Source organism: Podarcis pityusensis (genome assembly GCF_964106645.2).
Source record: "Podarcis pityusensis genome assembly, chromosome: 5".
Classification (NCBI taxonomy): Eukaryota; Metazoa; Chordata; class Lepidosauria; order Squamata; family Lacertidae; genus Podarcis; species Podarcis pityusensis.
In genome coordinates, this window is record NC_138032.1 from 88,638,688 (window position 1) to 88,659,924 (window position 21,237).

The following is a 21,237-nucleotide window of genomic DNA, read 5'->3' on the forward strand; positions in this document are numbered from 1 at the left end:
AAGTACGTAACCAGAGGTACCACTGTATGTCTGCTTTAACAAGAAGCTCAACAAACGGAAAGTAAGATGACAACAAATCGATTAATATCACATTTAAAATTAATAACAATCTATCTTCGTATGTAATGTCTGGATACTGATGGAATATAGAATTCTAGTTGCTTCCAGCATATAAGAAACCAATCCTTTATGCTCCCACCTCACTGAACCTTCCACATAACTTAAAATACTTTTTTGGTTGACTTTTTATTTCCCCCCAATATTTCTTTAGCATATGCCATATGACATTCCCATCACGTGTGGAAAAAAGTCCCCTCTCTTTTTCCGACACTTCCAACAAGTGGCCGGGTTGTTTTTATTGACTGTGTGTATCTTTACTGGGGCAGTACAGTGGTACCTCAGGTTAAGTACTTAATTCGTTCCGGAGTTCCGTTCTTAACCTGAAACTGTTCTTAACCTGAAGCATCACTTTAGCTAATGGGGCCTCCTGCTGCTGCTGCGCCGCCGGAGCCCGATTTCTGTTCTCATCCTGAAGCAAAGTTCTTAACCTGAAGCACTATTTCTGGGTTAGTGAAGTCTGTAACCTGAAGCATATGTAACCTGATGATACTTTTTAAGATGGCTCCCTTACAGCCGTGCAATTCTTATTTATTTTATTTTTTTATTTATTGGAAATTTTATTTACAACATAACATAAACCCCCCCATACAGAAATCCACCCTCATTAAACGTGAACATGTATTCTCTGCATTTCCCCCATGCTTTTTGAAACTCTTGTCTAATTGCCTCTGTTAATCTAGCCAGTTCAATATACTCTATCAGTTTGTCTTGCCATTCCTTTTTTGTTGGCGCAATTTCTTTTTTCCAATTTTTAGCAATTGCTAAATTGCTAAAAATTCTTGGTTGTAAGCCTGAGGTTTGGCCAGGAGAAGGTTAATGAAAGAAGCAGGGAATCTGGAGATTATCTTGATGGCGCTGGCTGAGTGGCCAAGGAGTTTGCTTCTCTGAAGGAGATGCCTCTCTGTGGAAGGGCTCTCCTGGAATGTGAGAGCCATTTGAGAATCAGCTGCACCTCTCTCTGTTGTCATCAAGGTATCTCTCTTTGTGTGTGAGATAAGAGAGGCAAACAACAACAAGGAAGCCATACTTATAACAATAAGCAGTGCTATTTTTCTAGAAAAATAGGTGCCAGAGCTCACCATGAACTTCTCCCTTGTTCTCTTAGAATGGCAATGGCACCCACCTTAGACGTCGGCTGAAAAAAAGCCCTGACAATAAGATATCTGGAACTAACAAGTACAGAGAGATCCTGTCTTTTAGGTCTAAGCAAAGAGGCTAGTGTGTACAGCCATAGGATAAAAGGCAAAATCTGTCCATTTCAGTTTCTCTCCTGTTTCCATCCTTCTGTTCAGTTTGCCCATCAGTTGTGCATTAATTTGCAAATTTTATTTTAAAAAATCAGCAGGTAAAAATCTGCATGCATTTTCATGTGTGTTTCTCCTAATACATGCAATTTTTTTCATGCAATATCTCATCTAATGCATACATTATTTTAATTAATATGTGCTTTTTTCTGCACATGTTTGGGTCAGAGAACTGCATCATAAAACTGAGAGAAGTGATCACGTCAAAGCTCTGTTACATTCAGTTACTGGTTTGGGTGAGAATTAGGTAGGTTTGCACCTTGTGAACAATATAGAGGTAAAAGGTACCTTTTTACCTTTACAATGTAGATCAGTCAGGTCATGCACTTGGTCAGAGAAGTTCAAGAACTACGCAACTCTTTTGTACCTCTGCCCTCCCTACGTTTGGCTCCAGAGATTCCCCGGGCTTGCCCCATAGCTTGCAGGGGCATTTAAATCAGTGTTTAAAGATGTTTGTTTAACTCAGTCTGAGCTGTGATTAGTGTATTGCGCAAAAAGTACTTCAGCTAAGAGCACGTTCTGTTCATTTTGCAGAATTCTGTTTTGCATTTTTCTAAGTGGAAAAGAACTTCTGTATGATTCATAATGCTTGCATGCATTATGAGCTGGACAAAATCATATTCTAAACCAGGTAATTATGGGCTTTGGCAATGCCGCTCAAATTAATCAACATAGTGCTACACTCTCTGCAGAACAAAATCGCTATAGGCACTATGCACAACATCATGCCATCTGAAAACTTGTGAGAATAGCCGTGACCCTAAAACCAAGTCCCATGTGGGGAGCACAGGTAAAAATCGCTGGATTTTGCAGCTGAAAACGGCATCAGAAGGATGAGAAAAAGAATAGATTAGATACAGAGGTGTCCAAATTTGATGAAGTGAACATGCATGAGGGCCGACCAAAGTTGTTGACCTTTTTTTAGGATTGAAGTTGTTGAGCTTAACCCAAAAGTTGTTTTAGGATTTTAACCCAGAAAATAAACTGCCACAGAGGCCAGATTAAACCGACCAGCGGGCCAGATTGGGCCCCCTGGCTGGACTTTGGACATGCCTGGATTAGAACAATACAAAAGAGATGATTTGGGAGATGGCAGGAGACAATCTGAGCACAAAACCAGCTGCATGGACGTCAAAAGGACAAAACTGAGGAAGGAGATAATGATATGACTAATCAAGAGGAAGCTGAGAGATTACATTCTTTTCTCAGCTCCAACACTGTCCTGATCTGTGACCTTGACAGAGACGCATAATCTCGCTTGTGTAGACTGAGCCGGTGAACTGCGGGATAACTCTTCGTGACAGCAGGAGCCTTCCAACTTGATTCTATGGTAACTTTCCAATACTACAAAACAGCAGAAAGCAGCAAACTGATTCGATGCTCAGATTAAATTTGGGAGTCAAGCTTGCAGAGATTTGCTGGCTGAGGGACATTTAGGAAGTGATGGAAGGGCCACCCATGCCAGAGGATCTTGAGATCCATCCCAGGCGTAATAGAGCTGTTCTGCTGGCAGAATTATCGCGGCAGAACAGGACAAAAAAGGGTTGAATCGTGGCTGGGATGAGGGCATACACTGACATCAAATCCTGAACTCACTCAGGCAAAGACCTGGTGGACGACAGAAGTTTACATCACTCCCAGACGCGGAGTAAAGAACTTCTCTCCCGCTGAGGGGAAAAACCACACCCAAACACTAGTACCATCTCTGATTTATGGTCTGTGGTGGGGCCTTCTGTCTTTTTTTCCTGCCATGTTTGCTTTTGAGCAGAGGGTTTCACCCCTCTGGCTGGGTGGGCACAGGCAGAAGCAGAGGTTCAGCTGGCATAGCAAGGGAGCCATATCTACAACCTGGCGAAAAGGAGTCCTGTGCCCTTTCTTCTTACCTCTGTTAGCTGGTTTGCTTTCTGCTCCTTCTGCAAGCTGCTGACTTGCTTCTGTAACCTCAGGTTGTGCTCCTGTAGCTGCCCGATTTTTTCAATAAGTTGGCAGATGTGTTCCAGGTAACCCAGGCCTGAGCCGTGGGCCTTGGCATTTCCTTGGTTCACCTACAATGAGGAAGAAAGCACCCCACAAAGGTTAGGTATTTTTGGTTCAAACACACATGATGTTTCCAGAAAACGTTGCAACCTAGCTACTGCTCCTATACTGGCATCCGCAAGGAATCCTCAACTCTAACCAGCTTGACTGTGGCTCAGTTAAGTCTAGGGGAAACCCAGCCAGATGGGCGGGGTATAAATGATAAATTATTATTATCAAATATTATACAGTAGTACCTCAGGTTACATATGCTTCAGGTTACAGACTCCGCTAACCCAGAAATAGTGCTTCAGGTTAAGAACTTTGCTTCAGGGTGAGAACAGAAATCGTGCTCTGGGGGCGCAACAGCAGCACGAGGCCCCATTAGCTAAAGTGGTGCTTCAGGTTAAGAACAATTTCAGGTTAAGAACGGACCTCCGGAACGAATTAAGTACTTAACCCGAGGTACCACTGTATAGTCCTTGGGAGATGCTCCATTGAAACAGAAATTTACTGCTCCCATTGATGCAGCTAAGTCCATGCAAAGGATGTTGCCCATGTAGGCAAAGAGGTTCAACATCTACATAATATCTAGATTTGGAACAGCAAGAGACTGGCTTGGGTGCAGAGAAGACGCAAGCCCAGCATATTTCCCCATCATTCTCTGAATTTGATACTGTGCTTCAGTTATTCAAAATAGGCAAGGTAATACATAAGGTAAAGGTAAAGGGACCCCTGAACGTTAGGTCCAGTCGTGACCGACTCTGGGTTTGCGGCGCTCATCTCGCTTTATTGGCCAAGGGAGCCGGCGTACAGCTTCCGGGTCATGTGGCCAGCATGACTAAGCCGCTTCTGGCAAACCAGAGCAGCGCACGGAAACGCCGTTTACCTTCCCCGCAGGAGCAGTACCTATTTATCTACTTGCACTTTGACATGCTTTTGAACTGCTAGGTTGGCAGGAGCAGGGACCGAGCAACGGGAGCTCACCCCGTCACGGGGATTCGAACCGCTGACCTTCTGATCAGCAAGTCCTAGGCTCTGTGGTTTAACCCACAGTGCCACCCGTGTCCCTTTTAAGGTAATATGTAGGGCTTTTCAAAAGGAAAAAATGGAAATTGCACCATGGTAGGTGACTGTAATTTGCATGTGTAGCCTGTGCTGCTACAACCAGGGGCAGACTTTGGTAATATGCCACCCTGAGCAAGGCAAAAATTTGGCACCCCCAAATGGGTCTTCTCAATTTTGCGCCCCCTTGGATCAGCGCCCTAAATCCAGCACTGGCTACAATCTGGGGACTTTAAAGACTCAGGGCACAAGCCCACAACACAAATGCGTATATGGTAATTTAAGTGTGTGGATAAATGTGTATATGGTAATGTATGTGTATGGATGCAAATTAAAAAGGCTAGTTTGCTGTGGTCTCTCCAGCACTGTGATTTGCAGCATGCCCAGCAGGGCTGCAAGCAAATTTAGAGAGAGAGAGTGAGAGTAAGAGTGAGAGAGAGAGAGAGAGAGAGAGAGAGAGAGAGAGAGAGAGAGAGGTTAAAAATGAGGGAAGGAGCAGGAGATCTGAAGGCCCCCAGGGCCACCCTAAAACATTGGCCTGACTATCACACAGCTATGCATTTTTTGTGTGTGTGCAGCTTTGAGTCACATTTTTTTACATCAAGAAACATGTTTAGAACTGGAAATTTGCCAGCAGTGATGCTGGAGTGCTGCACTGAAACTTCACAGCGCTGTGAATTCAAACTGGGAAGCTGGAAGTGCCAGAACGGAAAAGCAACGGCCCCTTTATAAATAAAACTTGTTTCAAAAACAGCGAGATGGGTTGTGCCACAGAGCACGCCTGCAGGAAATCACAAAGATCACTCAAAATCGGAGTCAATTCTTTAGAAGTAAGAACGCGATCGTCACAGGCTGGGCTGAGCATCAGGCCTAAGGAGCACCAGCGGCGCATCCACAGTAGCTCTTCTCCCATGAATCAGTTGCTGAGACTGAATGTCCCTGCTTCCCCACGGCTGTCTGAGTCCCCTCCTGTCCAGTGCTTTATCCAAGCAATTTAAGACTGCACCTTCATGAAGCCCAAATCTCCTCCACCCCTTTTCATGCCCCTTCTGGTGCTGGGAAACCAGCTGGGAAGGGAATTTGTTGCAGCAGGAAGGAGAGAAACCCGTGACTCTTCAGCAGCCTGAGTCATCTCGGCCTCTGATTCTGGCTTCTCTTTGCCACAGACTCTCCCAACTGAGCTCTGTTATCTCTTCAGCTTCCAACACCTCCTTCTCCCAAAGTCCTCTCCCTCTTCTCCCTCTGACCACTCATCCTTGTCCCACCACCACTCCCCTGGATCTGAGTCTTCTTCCCATTTGGACACAATATTTTACACCCAAAACCATTCTGGTATTATACTTTTATTAACCTCTTCACACCCAGAACCAAACAGCCCAGAGTGCCAACTTCTGAGCTAGCGAAACCAACTATTCATGCCATACCTGAGTAGTTGAAACTGACTTCCATGGAAACAAAACGTCCGTGGAAATCAAATCTAGCCAACTTAAGTTTTATTCAGAGCAGACCCACTGAAATTCATGAGCCAAACTCTATGAATTTCAACAAGTCTACTCTGAGTAAACATTGCATGAATACCACCCAATGTTCCAAAACCCATTCTACGCAGTAGACTGTATTTGAGGAAAATGGCCTGGGACAACCAACTTCTGTGCTAAATAAACCAGCCAAATCCACTACTCATATATAACTGGGACTCATGATGTAAGCCACAAAATGTCTACAAATACTGTTCTGATACCCATTCCAGGCAATAAACCCATATTCGGGGGGGGGGGGGGGATAGTCCAGGATAGCAACTTAACTTGATGGGATTGATGCATGAATCTATAAAACATCCGCAGAAACTACCTTACAATACCAATTCTGGGCAATAAGCAAGTATTGCAGAAAAGTTAAGCCAGAGCCAACTTTGTGGTAAAGTGCACATTACATTAGAGCCACATGTTAAAGGACCCCTGGACGGTTAAGTCCAGTCAAAGGTGACTATGGGGTTGTGGCGCTCATTTCGCTTTCAGGCCGAGGGAGCCAGCGTTTGTCCACAGACAGCTTTCTGGGTCGTGTGGCCAGCAGGACTAAACCGCTTCTGGCACAACGGAACACTGTGACAGAAACCAGAGCACACAGAAATGCCGTTTACCTTCCCACCACAGCCGTACCTATTTATCTACTTGCACCGGCATGCTTTCGGACTGCTAGGTTGGCAGGAGCTGGGACAGAGCAATGGAAGCTCACCCCATCGCGGGGATTCAAACCGCTGACCTTCTGATCGGCAAGCCCAAGAGGCTCAGTGGTTTAGACCACAGCGCCACCCGCATCCCAGAAGCCATGTGTAATAAAATGCCAACACCCTTTTCTTTCACAGAGTGCTTTCTGCCTGAGTGAAATGGTCCTACCTGGAGAGTTTAGGTTAGCTCAGTTGGTTAGGGCGTAGTGCTGATAATGCGAAGGTTGCAGGTTCAATTCCCGCAAGGGCCACCTGCATATTCCTGCATTCCAGAGAGTTGGACCAGACTATCCTCAGGTCCCTTCAAATGCTACAATGCTATGATGCTATGATTTCCTGTTCCAATACACAAGTCCTTTCCCTTGACGTTTCCTTCCTTTTAATCCTCATATTCAACTTAATCAAACACTTCAACACTGTAAACCGCCACACAAATCAAATTTCTATTTTCTTGGCTCTCCATCCCAGCAGCCCCTTAATTAATTGCTTCCTAAACTGCTTGTTGGATGTGGGTGGCGCTGTGGGTTAAACCACAGAGCCTAGGGCTTGCCGATCGGAAGGTCGGCGGTTTGAATCCCCGCAACGGGGTGAGCTCCTGTTGCTCGGTCCCTGCTCCTGCTGGGTGTGTGCCCACACTGGGAAACACTGCTCTAGAACATAAGCTTCATGCAAGCAGATATTATTATTATTATTATTATTATTATTATTATTATTATTATTATTCCCTGCCCATCTGGCTGGGTTGCTCCCAGTTCAGGATGAATGCTCAATAAACAGGTGTTCTAGAAGAATGCTTAGTGTGGAAAGCCGATTGCAATTGCACTGGTATCTTTCAGTAGATTACAGTGGTACCTCGGGTTAAGTACATAATTTGTTCTGGAGGTCCATTCTTAACCTGAAACTGTTCTTAACCTGAAGCACCACTTTAGCCAATGGGGCCTCCTGCTGCTGCCGCGCCACCGGAGCACAATTTCTGTTCTCATCCTGAAGCAAAGTTCTTAACCTGCGGTACTATTTCTGGGTTAGCGGAGTCTGTAACCTGAAGTGTCTGTAACCTGAAGTGTATGTAACCTGAGGTACCACTGTATTCTGCAGTTATTCTGGAGAACTTCCAGCCCTCCATTCAGAAACAGCTGTCTGGAAATCACATAAACAGCTCACGACAAAACACACTCGTACAGCCTCTCTATTAGGAAACCAACACAGTGTGTGGAAACTGGAATACAGAACAGACAACTCAGAATAATCAACCACTGGAGCTGCAATTCTAACACCACAACTGGGAGTAAATCCCATTTAATTCAATAGGACTTACTTCTGAGTAGAGAGGGTTAGGATTGTGCAGTTAAGTGAAATAACACCGCCCAAGGAAATGGGCATTTCACTTGCCCAAAAGGTGCCTTTTGTTCCGCAATAACTGCCGTATTTTTTTGCTCTATAAGACTCACTTTTTCCCTCCTAAAAAGTAAGGGGAAATGTGCATGCGTCTTATGGAGCGAATGCAGGGTGTGCAGCTATCACAGAAGCCAGAACAGCAAGAGGGATTGCTGCTTTCACTGCGCAGCGGTCCCTCTTGCTGTTCTGGCTTCTGAGATTCAGAATATTTTTTTTCTTGTTTTCCTCCTCCAAAAACTGGGTGCGTCTTGTAGTCTGGTGCGTCTTATAGAGCAAAAAATACGGTAATTGAGGAAGAGTCTGGGCATTTCACCCAAAGAGGAATCTTACCTTACTCAGCCTACAGCATTCGTCCATGTACTCATCCAAACTGTCACTTGTGGGGTATTTTCTCAGGGGGTGCCCCTGCAGGAGCATCTCTTCGAAGTTGTCTTTTCCGTAATCATCACCAGGTCTTTTCTCTTCTTCTGGAGGTTTAGTGGGGAGGAGGGATCCGCTGGTTTTCTCTTCCAAGCGCTCTCCTTGGCTGCCACCCAAAAAAGACTGTTCAGGATTTTCCCCCTCTGGGCAATCAGTGCCATCCTCCAAGCAAACTGCAGGAGACTGCCCTGCGCGGTGTCCCGCTGCCGGTTTGCCATCCGACATGCACAGACAAGCATCTACAGCGTCTTTGCACACTCTCGTGATTGTGTGGTCAGCTGCTGGAGAAGAAGAGGCGCTCAGCACCCCAGAGTCACAAGAAGGATCTCTGCTGTGGAGCACAAAGCTTTTCTCGGAGCCCTTGGGTGTCGAGGGAGAGTTGGCCCCACTCGGCAACTCCACACCAGAGTCTTCCGATTCAAACTTGGCTAATCTCAGCACCTGGTGTTTCGGTGTTAATGTGTCAAGGCCAGGGAGCGTAGTAATACACTCGGCTTTCGCTGGCGCCTCACATATGATGGCTGAACTTGCTGGACGCTCTGGGGCGGCGCTTGATTCAGGAGGACCAGGTTCTGCTGCAGAGTCGGAGGTGGTTGGAGGGTCTGGTCTTAGCCCTTCGCTTTGATTTTTATCGTTGCTTATTATCTTCATATTGGTCAGAACCACCCTGCTGTCAGCTAGCGGGGTCCTTTTGCCTAAAAAAGAGAGGGCAGCCATAAAGTATCAGTGGCATACCGTGGGTTGCCGGCACCTGGGGCGGGGCAAATGTTGCGCTGCCTTGGTGGGCTGGGCAGCTGGGGTTGAGGCAGGTGCATGGGGGGGGCTTCCTCCTTTGGGCCCTTTCCTGCCTCCCTTCCTCCTTGGTGAGTGGTGGCAGCCCCCTCCCATAGCTGTCAACTTACAGATTTGAAAATAAGGGACCAGCAGCCAAAATAAGGGATTTTAGTCAACCAGCTGAAACACAAAGTTAAAAGGGACCAGATAATTTTGGAGAGCAGGGCCGCTTTTTAGCCCTTCATTTCCAGAGGTTGCTGCTCAAGACACCAGCTGATGAAACACTGCAATTAAATAACTACAAGCAGCAACCACTTTTCGCACAAAACGAAGTCTAAGCTACGAAGATGCTGCTGCAGTTCTGTATCTTTTCTCTCATGCTCCACCTGCATTTCCCAGTTCCATCAGGCGGGGCGGGAGGAAGGGAGGGAAATAGCACCCGAGGTAAACCCACAGATCAGACCATCTATGCTAGTCTATCACTACAAATCTATGGGAGAAGTGCTTGCAGTCCTTCCCCCGCTTTCCCCCTCTATGGTTAACCCTTGGAACACCTGCCCGTGCCTCCGCATCCTCCTCCTCTCTCTGAACTGCTTTCTCTATGGTTGCCCTCGCTCTCCTCTCAAGGATCCTCAGTCCCAGTGGGGAGGGGCTCCCGGGGGCTGAGCCTGGTGAGAGGAGGCCGGAGGGGGCCGGGCTGGGCAGCCAAGCAACACAGTTGGAGCCTCCCTCCTCCCTGGCCGGCAGGGAGAGGAGCTGCTTCCTTTGAAACCTGGGAAATTTAAGGGACATCATCAATAAGGGACAGCAGCGGGAAACGGCGCTGGGATAAGGGAGTTTCCCGCCAAATAAGGGATGGTTGACAGCTATGCCCCCTCCCCCTCAACCAGGCTGGAACCCTTGTGGGTAGCGGGGCGTGGGAGAGGCATGCTGGCAGACATTGGTGTGGGAGAGCTCAGGACTGCCCTTGCATGCCCTAACATTGCCTGCCAGTCATGGCCGCATCAGGAATGCAGAGTGGATGCACTGCCCACACTGACCATGGCTTGGCCTCGTCCTCCATCTCTGAAGAAGCAGCCTCCTTCTCCTTGGCCTGGGCCTTGGCCACCGCTCCCACCGGTGCCCTCACTCTCCGGCCCCTGCCTGCTGCATCCGCACCGCCTCACAGGCCAGGAGAACCAGCGCCTCTCCGCCAGCCCAGGGGCACACCTCAGCCCCATAGGTTGATGGTCCAGCCTCAGTATGGCTTGTCCCCCCATCCCCCCAGCTATGGAATAATAATAATAATAATTTATTATTTATACCCCACCCATCTGGCTGAGTTTCCCCAGCCACTCTGGGCGGCTCCCAATCAAGTGTTAAAAACAGTACAGCGTTAAATATTAAAAACTTCCCTGAACAGGGCTGCCTTCAGATGTCTTTTAAAGATAGGATAGCTGCTTATTTCCTTCACATCTGAAGGGAGGGTGTTCCACAGGGTGGGCGCCACTACCGAGAAGGCCTTCTGTCTGGTTCCCTGTAACCTCACTTCTCGCAATGAGGGAACCGCCAGAAGGCCCTCGGCGCTGGACCTCAGTGTCCAGGCTGAACGATGGGGGTGGAGACGCTCCTTCAAGTATACAGGACCGAGGCATTTAGGGCTTTAAAGGCCAGCACCAACACTTTGAATTGTGCTCGGAAACGTACTGGGAGCCAATGCAGATCTCTCTGGAAGGTGGCAGGAGCTCAGCAGGGAGCCTGTCGTGGGGGGTGTTTGGTTGCACCTCCTCATAATTTTGCACCCAGGGCCACGTATCCCAGCTCCCCACAAGCTAGGCCACTGCAGAGTATTTCCATCCTTAAGGTCATCTCATAGCTATCTCATAGCTATGTAATACAATCCAATTATAGGGAGATTCATGACTTTCTTGACCTCCTGTAATGTTTAATTTGTAAGATTCTCTGCCCACAGGCTGACATATTATGTAGAGACCAACTGTTAATATTCAGAGAGCAGGGCAATGATCTTGATGCATGCTAACAGCCAACCTCCTCACTAGCCAGTCAAAGGTGGAGGGAAAAAACAGGCCCAGGCATCACAGAAATCACAAGTATTGAATATTCTCCTGTATCTCAAACTCCCTGTCTGTGGAAAGGTAGCACATTAGGGAACGGATTTCTAACTTAGACATCTAGATTGAATCTCTGCACCAGTGTTGCATGTGTCATGGATAAGAATCAACAGAAGAAAAACTGCTATAAGGAGCAGTGTGGGTGCAAAGAACATTTTCCATGGCTGTGTTTTCTTTGGGGGGAGGGGGAATTCAGTCAGGGAGCTCTGTGACTGATATTAAACAGGAAGGCAATCTTGTTTATTCGTTGATAATATTGTCGGTTTTTAATTTACTTTGAAATCAAGGTGTTTTTGTTTTGGACCACAATGGATCCTACAATTATCTGCAAAACCTCATAACATTAGATAAAGACTTGCGAGAAAGACAGCAGGTTGGGTATTTATAAATGTGGATTTGAGGATTAGGGTTAATTCCTGGGTTCTTTGTTCCCCGCCTTCCCAGGGCACCATAGGTGGTCTTTGCCTCAGCACACAACACAAACTTTTCACCTCAGAAGTCTTATTTTAAACACATGGTGACATCTGCGTTTTCCGCCATCTCCAAGAAAATAGCCATTTCCTTTCTGAAACAATGGACATTTTCCACTTCTCTGATGGCTCCTGTCTCGTGCGGTGGAAAAGGGAACTGAGTAATCAGACACCCCTGAGAACGCTGCTCTAAGAGGCCCGCAGCTCGGTTCCTCATATAGGCCGCTGGTCAACCTTATCCAACAGAAGAGCTGGCTCCATCCAGCAAGCAACTGTCATGGACAAACATTGCATTTTTAGGCATACACCTTGCTAAGCATGCCATGTGTGAAGTGGTCCTCCGTTGTAGACTCACTGAGCAAGTGATCCCCCATGTTTCACACTTTGATCTCCCAACAGTCAAACAGAAATGTTAATGATGTTTCCATACCCTCCAACATTTCTCTGGTGAAAATAGGGACATCCTATCCCATCCATCCTATCCTATCCCACAGCGGGACGCGGGTGGTGCTGTGGGTTAAACCACAGAGCCTAGGACTTGCTGATCAGAAGATTGGAGGTTCGAATCCCCGTGACGGGGTGAGCTCCCGTTGCTCGGTCCCTGCTCCTGCCAACCTAGCAGTTCGAAAGCACGTCAAAGTGCAAGTAGATAAATAGGTACCACTCCGGCGGGAAGGTAAACGGCATTTTTGTGTGCTGCTCTGGTTCACCAGAAGCGTCTTAGTCATGCTGGCCACATGACCCGGAAGCCTCCCTTGGCCGATAAAGCGAGATGAGCGCTGCAACCCCAGAGTCAGTCACGACTGGACCTAATGATCAGGGGTCCCTTTACCTTTACTATCCCATAAGCATCATCAATTTATACCCCCACCCATCTGACAGGGTTGGCCCAGCCACTCTGGGTGGCTTCCAACATATATAAAAACATAACAAAACATTAAACATTAAAAAGCTTCCCTATACAGGGCTGCCTTCAGATGTCTTCTAAAGGTTGTAGAGTCCCTTATCTCCTTGGCTTGGGGGTCACATAACTCCACACCCTCCAACATTTTTCTGATGAAAATATGGATGTCCTAAGGAAAAGCGGGACATTCTGGGATTGAATCAAAAACCGAGACGGCTTCTGAAGAAATTTAAAGACTATTTACAGAAATATTGCAAAATTCACGAATGTTAGAATGATGTTGGATTGAAGTTAAGTGGTTTCTAGCTGTAATGGTATAAAAGAATATGAAAAAATTGGATTTTTAAAAGGTAAAAATTTAATGCTATAATATATTAAGATTAAAGATCAGGATAAAATAAGGAGGGAAAGGAATTGCTGAACTAATAAATTGAACTGGAATACAAAAAAGGGAGGTATGAGGAGGTCCGGGAAACAAGCAAAGGAAAGATAAGTGACAAAAAGATGGAATTGTTTTTAACTGTTTTTTATTTTGTATTTTGTATTTTTTCTTTTTCATTATGTAATATTGTGAAAACTTTAATAAATATTTATATTAAAAAAAAACCAAAACCCGAGACGGCTTCTGTAAATATGGGACCTGTCATTGGAAAATAGGGACACTTGGAGGGTCTGTGTTTCATTCGTGTGATGTGATCGAAGACAAATACGCTAAATCTGGATGACAACTGGAACAGAAAATATTATCCACTTATTTATAAAGCGCCGCCAATATGCATGGTACTTTACACAGCAAAAGAAGCCAGGTCCCTGTCAAAATTGAAGAACTGGAAGGGATCTCATACAATGGGTTCCAGGTGCTGTCTGAACAAAGCAAAATAGAGGGGTATGATTTATTCAATCCAGAGAGATGTCAGGAAAAGGAGAAGGAAGGAGGCAGAGGCAACAGGGGAAAGCCATGCCTACTTCTTCTTGGTCTCAGTACAGCCCCACATTTGGGTTTCTGCCCCTGTGTAAAACAACCTCCAGAACTTCTCAGAGCTGGACATCATCACTTCAGTCTGGCGTGCCCTTATTACGTGAAGGAAGTTTAGAATGCTAACTTTTGCCAACAGCCTTCTACATTGGGGATTAGTTCACCTCCACAGCCTCGAAGGAGACTTTATTTTCAAATAGTTATCTGGTGCTTGCATTGCTGCTTCCAGTTCAGATTCTTCCTCTCTGGACTGGCCGTGGCCCTGGAGTATTTACAAAATGCACAGCTATGGTTGTGGCACCCTTCACAGAACCATAGCATTGTGGACTTGGAAAGGACAGCAAGGGTCATGTAGTCCAACCCTCAGCAATGCAGTAAACTTTCTGCCCAGAATTTGCCTCCCCATGCATAGATGACTCAACACATCCATGCACCACCAACTGGCCGACCGAATTGTATCTACACATTTATGCTGGACCTCCTCAATGCTCTGGGACTCAGTGTTTTTTTCCATCTGGAAAAAAATGATTTGTGCCCCAGACCCAGGCTGATGAGAAGGCCAAAGTTGTACATTCACCTCCTCTGGTCCCTGCTAAATTCTTAAAGGTTCATTGAGTTGAGTTAACTCGTATCCTGTAGTCAGTTGGATATGTAGCAGTTTTTCTAGCCATGGTCAATGTCATCCCAGACTATCACCATGGGATTTCAGAATTGTGCCATAAACTAGAAAAAAAAACATTCTGGTCTTGAGACCATTCACAGGCAGAAAAAGCTGCTGTCCTATAAGAACCTAAAATAAGCTGAACAACTGATGCCAGTTTATTGTGGGGTTCCTGCCCACTGATTCTCCTTTGCAGAATTCTCCTTCACACTGCATTGTTGCTATCAGAAGAAGGGATTGAGAATCTCACATTTCCTGCAAAACTATAATATTCTCCTTATATATCCTATGAAGTATATCTGTTTGTGTGTTTTTCCTTTTTCAATTATTTTGTTTTTTCTAACCCACTCTCTATTCTAAAATAAAACTTGATCCCAGATATGCTAGCTCAGTTTTCTGCTTACACGTATATTTATGATTTTATGACCAAGTTATAAGCCCTGAACACAAGTTTGAAATGTCCCAGCAGGCAGCCTTGGGCTGTGGAAAAGTCAGAGTAATTTGTGGTGACTAGGAAAGCAACGAGGGAACAATCCGGGAATTTCACTTTCCTCAGCATTCGAAAACCCAGGTGAAACATTTTTAAAGGGGAGATCACGGTCTGAAATCGGGGATCATGAATCCCAAAGATGAGACCCAACGTGCTTCAGACCACACCTTTTATTGGGTAAACCATTTGAGCAGAGTTGGGTAGTGAGCTTTTATGTTCAGATCTGGGCAAACGTGACTGACCCACATCCTTGTTCCAGGGATCTTCTCCAAAATTGGGGGTTTTAGCTCTGCCACCTAAGATAGTGCTTGCAATTCTATGTTCCTATGTTGTTCTGGATTCCTGCAGGGATTTAGCATTCAGAACAGGTGGCTTTTGCCCAACATCTGAAATCCCATGAAACCCACCCAAGGGGAGATTGTCTCCACAAGTCCAAGTACACTCTGCCCCAAATGTTGTTCCTTACATTTCCGCTGCCATCCTAACTTGCTGGCCCAAATTCTCCCTGGTCTCCAAGAGCCCACAAAAACGCTCCCGTTGGTTCCAGCCGCTTACCTTTCTTCCACGGAGCACTGATGGAGAACGACTGGTGCCAGCTGAACATCTTGGAGGAGCTAAACATCTGGCCGATGGAAGCGCAGGCCCATGAGTTGAAGCCCTTCAGAGACATGTGGGAACGCTGGTGGCCAAAAGAATCATGCTTCCAGGAGGAGGATATTCCAAAGTCCCCAGAGGGTGTAGCAGCAGAGTGCAGGGTGGGCTTCGCAAGCCCAGCCTGTCATCTTTGGGCTCCCAGGAAGAACAAGGGGAGAGAGAGAGACTCACATGTTTTGTTTTCTCACCCTAGTCCCAAAGGAATGGAGGCAGGAGTTTTCTTGCTCAGGGGAGAAGGAATTCTCTCATTCCAGCAGCTGCGGCAGCAGGCAAAGGGGCTGTTCTTTTGCAAGCTGCGAAATTGCAAGCGCAGGCATTCAGCCAGCTGTGACATAAAAAGGGAGCAGCTCTCTGGAATGCATCTCCCTTGGTTGATAAGCCAAGACGACTGGAGGGGTTCGGACTACCTTCGCTATCAAGAATGCCCTCCTGAAAAAACAGTGATACCCGTTTGTTTGCACAACGTCAGGTTTTGCTGTTTCTCATTTTTTAAATCTCAGCAGGGAGAGGAAACAGCATAGAGTATTATATTTTTCCTGCTCTCCTGGACAACGCTGTTTCGGACCTTTGCTTTAACTTTAAGATCCTACCAAGCTGTGGAAAAGATTGGGGACATTTAAACAATTCCTCCCACCCTCAAGGACCCAGATCTACAGTGAGGAAGACTCCAGCGTTTGTTTATTTCTTTCACTTTCTCAAAGTCAATCCCGTAATGTTTTCTTTTTTTAAAAAAAGAAGAGCTCAGGGTAGCCAGCAGCAGCGCACAAAATTAGGGAAAATATATAATTACAGCAAGCCACATATAAACACATGTTTGTAAGTCCAGCTTTCCTTTCTTTGCCTGGGCTCAATGGCAGGAAGGAACTGCGGCAGGCAACCCACCCATCCTCTTCCCTTCTGAATCCACATCAGGATGAGGGCGATGGGAAAGTAGGGATCTGAAAAAGAGAATCTCAAAGGTACTAGGGGCCCACTAGCTTGTGTACCCCCCCTTTCCCTGGGGGCCTTCAAGATCCTAGCCTATGGAATTCAATTCAAAAATAGGTTAAACAAACACACCACCACAACACAGAAACGTATTCCGGTTATATTCCGCTGCCTTGCAATTTTCACTGCTACCACAATGACTGGAAACAGAACAGCAGGAAGACTGGGGGAATCAAATGCACAGCTAGCCCTATCTCTAAAAGAAAAATTTCTTATTTATTTTCAGCCCAGTTCTAACAGAAGTCCTATTGAATTCAGCCTAAAATTCTATTGGCTGCTATTATGCTTTAACAGAGGGATGCTGGTGGCGCTGTGGGTTAAACCACTGTGCCGTTTGGGCTTGCCGATCAAAAGGTTGGCGGTTCGAATCCCCGCGACAGGGTGAGCTGCTGTTGCTTGGTCCCAACTCCTGCCAACCTAGCAGTTCGAAAGCATGAAGTGCAAGTAGATAAATAGGTACCGCTAAGGCGGGAAGGTAAGTGGCGTTTCCGTGCGCTGCTCTGGTTTCGTCAGAAGCGGCTTAGTCATGCTGGCCACATGACCTGGAAAAACTGTCTGCGGAAGAGGACAAACGCCAGGTCCCTCGGCCAATAAAGCGAGATGAGCGCCACAACCCCAGAGTCGTTCACGACTGGACTTAATTGTCAGGGGTCCCTTTACCCTTTATGATTTAACGTTAGTGTAAATTTGTACGGTCAGTACTGGTAAAGCAATCTGGTGGACTCTCCAAAAGCTGTATCTGAAATATCAAATCTCAAAGCCTTGAAATCTCAAAGCCTTGAAAAAGAAAAAAAAAAGAAGTCCTATTGAATATAGTGGGGCTTACTCCCAGGAAAGTGGACCAACGATAGCAGCCTTACCAATTTCACGTGCAATATAATAAAGGAGTAAAGAAAATATCATTTCATTAGTGGCGGAGATGGCTGAATGTTCATACTAAATCACCCCCTTCGTGTTGGTCACTACTGCATCCATTTTACAGAGAGATGAGAAAAAGAATTGCTTCTGTTGACCCAATAAGCTAATACCTCAGCAGAGATTCAGGCCCTTTACCATTCAAGATGTACTGAACTGCCATACGTCCAGGTATCACTCATAAAAATAGCGTGCAGGTGGGGGTTTTTTTCTAAATCGGCAAAATGTCTAGGGAAAGCCCCTATCTAAAGCTTGTATACTTCCGTATCTCCTTGGTTTGGGGGGCAGATAACTCCATACCTTTCAACGTTTCTCCGATGAAAATAGGGACATCCTAAGGAAAAGCGGGACATTCCGGGATCAAATCAGAAACCGGGATGGCTTCTGTAAGTCTGGGACTGTCCCTGGAAAATAGAGACACTTGAAGGGTCTGCAGAGATTATGGGAGTTGTAGTACCCTTCATCTCAGTAGCAATCCCTTGAAATAAGGGACTCAGCCTGTAAGGGCTCAAGTCTACCCTTGGTCTCCTATCATCGTCTAAACCTCGAGTTCATCAGAAACAGCTCAAGCAGTTGGTGTCCAACTGCTAAGAATGACCGCTTGATTCACTGCCCGCACCCTGCCCTGGAGAAGAGCCTATTCCCTGAGAGAAGGGTTATAATGGCATTGGTAATATATTTACGACAAAGGTCCGTATAGTTAAAGCTATGGTTTTCCCAGTAGTGATGTATGGAAGTGAGAGCTGGACCATAAAGAAGGCTGATCGCCGAATAATAATAATAATAATAATAATAATAATAATAATAATAATTTATTATTTGTACCCCGCCCATCTGGCTGGGTTTCCCCAGCCACTCTGGGCGGCTTCCATAGAAACCAAAAATACACTAAAATCACACATTAAAAACTTCCCTGGACAGGGCTTCCTTAAGATGTCTTCTGAATGTCAGGTAATTGTTGATCGCTTTGACATCTGAAGGGAGGGCGTTCCACAGAGCGGGCGCCACTACTGAGAAGGCCCTCTGCCTGGTTCCCTGTAGCTTTGCTTCTCACAATGAGGGAACCGCCAGAAGGCCCTCGGCGCTGGACCTCAGTGTCCGGGTTGAACAATGGGGGTGGAGACGCTCCTAGTCCAAGCGGGAGATAACCAGAGCATGCACCACTCTGGCGAAGTAGTCCGCAGGCAGATAGGGTCTCAGCCTGCGTATCAGATGGAGCTGGTAAACAGCTGCCCTGGACACAGATTTGACCTGTGCCTCCATGGAGAGCTGCGAGTCCAAAATGACTCCCAGGCTGCGCACCTGGTCCTTCAGGGGCACAGTTACCCCATTCAGGACCAGGTAATCCTCCACACCTGCCCGCCTCCTGTCCCCCAAAACAGTACTTCTGTCTTGTCAGGATTCAACCTCAATCTGTTAGCCGCCATCCAACCTCCAACTGCCTCCAGGCACTCACATAGGACCTTCACCGCCTTCACTGGTTCTGATTTGAAAGAGAGGTAGAGCTGGGTATCATCCGCATACTGATGAACACCCAGCCCAAACCCCCTGATGATCTCTCCCAGCGGCTTCATATAGATGTTGAAAAGCATGGGGGAGAGGACGGAAACCTGAGGCACCCCACAAGTGAGAGCCCAGGGGTCTGAACACTCATCCCCACCACCACCACTTTCTGAACACGGCCCAGGAGAAAGGAGCGGAACCACTGTATAACAGTGCCCCCAGCTCCCAGCCCCTCAAGACGGTCCAGAAGGATGTTATGGTCGATGGTATCAAACGCCACTGAGAGATCCAGCAGAACTAGGAAACAGCTCTCACCTTTGTCCCTAGCCCGCCGGAGATCATCAACCAGTGCGACCAAGGCAGTTTCAGTCCCATGATGAGGCCTGAATCCCGACTGGAAGGGATCCAAATGGTCCGCTTCTTCCAGGCGTGCCTGGAGTTGTTCAGCAACCACTCGCTCAATCACCTTGCCCAAGAATGGAAGATTTGAGACTGGGCGATGGTTGGCCATCGTGGCCGCATCCAAAGATGGTTTTTTAAGAAGCGGTTTAATAACCACCTCTTTCAGCGCGTCTGGGAAGGCTCCTTCACGGAGGGAAGCATTCACCACCCCACGAAGCCCATCGCCCAGTCCTTCCCGGCTAGCTTTTATAAGCCAGGATGGGCAAGGATCAAGGAGACAAGTGGTTGGTTTCACTCGTCCAAGCAGCCTGTCCACATCCTCGGGGCTAACAGATTGGAATTGATCCCACACAGCTTGACTAGACAGAACTCTAGCACTCTCCTGCCCCGGCCCTGCTCCCACGGTGGAGTCTACCTCTTCTCGAATCTGAGCGACTTTATCTGCAAAAAACTTTGCAAAATCATTGCAGGAGATCATGTGGCCCGTACTGGGCCCTGTTGGAGCAGGTGGTTCCGCTAAATTGCGAACCACCTGAAAAAGTCTCCTGCTGCTGTTTTCCGCAGATGCAATAGAGGCGGTGAAGAAAGTCTTCTTCGCTGTCGCTATCGCCACTTGGTAGGGCTCTAACCTGTGTCCAGTCAGATTCAGAATGAGTTATCCGCCACAGGCGCTCTAGCCGTCTCAACGATTGTTTCATCGCCCTCAGCTCCGGGGAAAACCATGGGGCTGTCCGGGCTCCATGCAATCGGAGAGGGCGCTTTGGAGCCAAACAGTCAATAGCCCTGGTTAACTCCACATTCCAGCGGGCCACCAGGGAATGAACTGAAAGGCCATCAACATGGGATAAAACATCCCCTACCACTCTTTGGAAACCATTTGGATCCATTAAGTGGTGGGGGCGGACCATCTGAATCGGTCCCACCTCCCTGCAGAGGGGAAGGGTCACGGAGAAGTCCAGTTGCACCAGGAAGTGATCTGACCATGGCACTTCTTTCGTTTCGCTTTTACTTAGTGTCAGATCACCAACATCCATAGAGGTAAACACCAGGTCCAAGGCATGTCCGTGGCTATGGGTTGGGCCAGACTTATTCAGGGACAGCCCCATGGAGGCCATGCTTTCCACGAAGTCCCGAGCGGCCCCTTGTAAGGTTGTGTCGGCATGGATGTCAAAATCTCCTGGGACAACCAAACTAGGTGTCTCCAGGAGAACATCCGACACCACCTGAAGCAGCTAGGGCAGGGAATCCTTGGTGCAGCGGGGAGGTCGGTACACCAATAGGAATCCTGTACTGCCCCTATTGCCCAACTTCCAGAACATGCACTCAGAAAACTGGGTTTTCCCAATAGGACGCCTGGTGCAGACTAATGACTTACTAAAAATCACTGCAACCCCCCCTCCCTGCCCACAAGGCCTGGGCTGCTGTGCGTAAGAGAAACCTGGCGGACAAGCAGCGGCAAGGACAGGCCCATCTGCTTCATCCAACCAAGTCTCTGTTACACATGCCAGGTCAAATCCTCCATCCACAATTAAGCCATGGATCACAGTGGTTTTATGGATCACTGACATGGCATTGCACAACAGCACCTTCAGGTCGTGTGGGTATCCCTTGCTGATTTCAGTATCCATCCGGTCAGGACCAGACCTGGAGGCAGGGATAGTCCTCAAGCAACGACTAAACCTGCCTCCTCGGTAATGACATGGTCCGGTCGTAGCGTAACTCCTCCTCCTACCCGTGATGACTGAGATCGGTTGTCCCAGTGCATCCCCCCCTGTGGAACCTGCCCCAGACATTTTGTTTGCTGGGACCCACTCCCAGGCAGCCCTGACCCCACCCGTTAAAA

General features: G+C 47.2%; 1 protein-coding gene across 4 annotated transcripts in view; it reads right to left on the reverse strand.

Annotated features, from left to right (window-relative positions):
• The window catches only part of LOC308477173 (uncharacterized protein), a 30,289-nt gene extending 14,150 nt beyond the window's left edge, over nucleotides 1-16,139 (reverse strand). For 2 of the 4 annotated variants that reach the window (XM_081005560.1, XM_081005559.1), the window contains exons 1-3: nucleotides 15,489-16,132; nucleotides 8,458-9,242; nucleotides 3,308-3,469 (exon numbers count right to left, since the gene is read on the reverse strand). In XM_081005560.1, coding sequence (XP_080861686.1) covers nucleotides 3,308-3,469; nucleotides 8,458-9,242; nucleotides 15,489-15,603 — 1,062 coding nt within the window. In that variant the 5' untranslated portion in view covers nucleotides 15,604-16,132. Of the gene's footprint in view, nucleotides 1-3,307; nucleotides 3,470-8,457; nucleotides 9,243-15,488 lie in introns of all 4 variants that reach the window. The other 2 variants (XM_081005562.1, XM_081005561.1) reach the window with 2 other exon arrangements.
• Nucleotides 16,140-21,237: the final 5,098 nt, after the last annotated feature.